Genomic DNA, 425 nt, shown 5'->3' with positions numbered 1-425 from the left:
AGCTGTGCATCTGGAGGGGTGGCGGCGACGGCGGCGCCGTGCGGAGGGAGGGGGCCGAGAGCGCGCAGGTGAGGGCGGGCGGGGGTCGCGTCGACGGTAACCGCGAAACAGGAATGGCGGGAAGGGAACGAGCACGGCGGCCCGGGCACGCGACAGGCAGCCTGCGCGGTGCGGGACGGGAGCTGCTGCAACCGTCCGCATGCACTTTGCGGCTGCAGCCCAGAACGCCGCGCGTGTCTCAAGGGCCGCTCACGTACTGCACGCCCGCCGCGGCGCCGTGCGCGACCTCCAGCCGAGTCACCCAGTCCTGGGCAAAGTGGTAGCCGTGGGGATAGCGCCGCCGCACGTCCGCCTCGTCACAGGCGGCGGAGGCCAGCTCCGAGGTCACGCGGCGCGCCTGGGCGATCATGGAGAACACGCTGCCC

At 73.4% G+C, this 425-nt stretch overlaps 1 protein-coding gene across 1 annotated transcript in view; it reads right to left on the bottom strand.

Annotated features, from left to right (window-relative positions):
• Positions 1 to 238: 238 nt before the first annotated feature.
• Positions 239 to 425, bottom strand: part of MNEG_14852 (hypothetical protein) — a gene marked incomplete at both ends in the record, with an annotated part of 3,957 nt that continues 3,770 nt past the window's right edge. The window contains one exon of the mRNA XM_014036677.1: positions 239 to 419. Coding sequence (XP_013892131.1) covers positions 239 to 419 — 181 coding nt within the window. The remainder of the gene's footprint in view (positions 420 to 425) is intronic.

Source organism: Monoraphidium neglectum, assembly GCF_000611645.1.
Source record: "Monoraphidium neglectum strain SAG 48.87 unplaced genomic scaffold scaffold04819, whole genome shotgun sequence".
In the NCBI taxonomy this organism is placed as follows: Eukaryota; Viridiplantae; Chlorophyta; class Chlorophyceae; order Sphaeropleales; family Selenastraceae; genus Monoraphidium; species Monoraphidium neglectum.
Note: the sequence above shows the minus strand (reverse complement) of the source record. Positions and strands in the feature narration are given on the sequence as shown.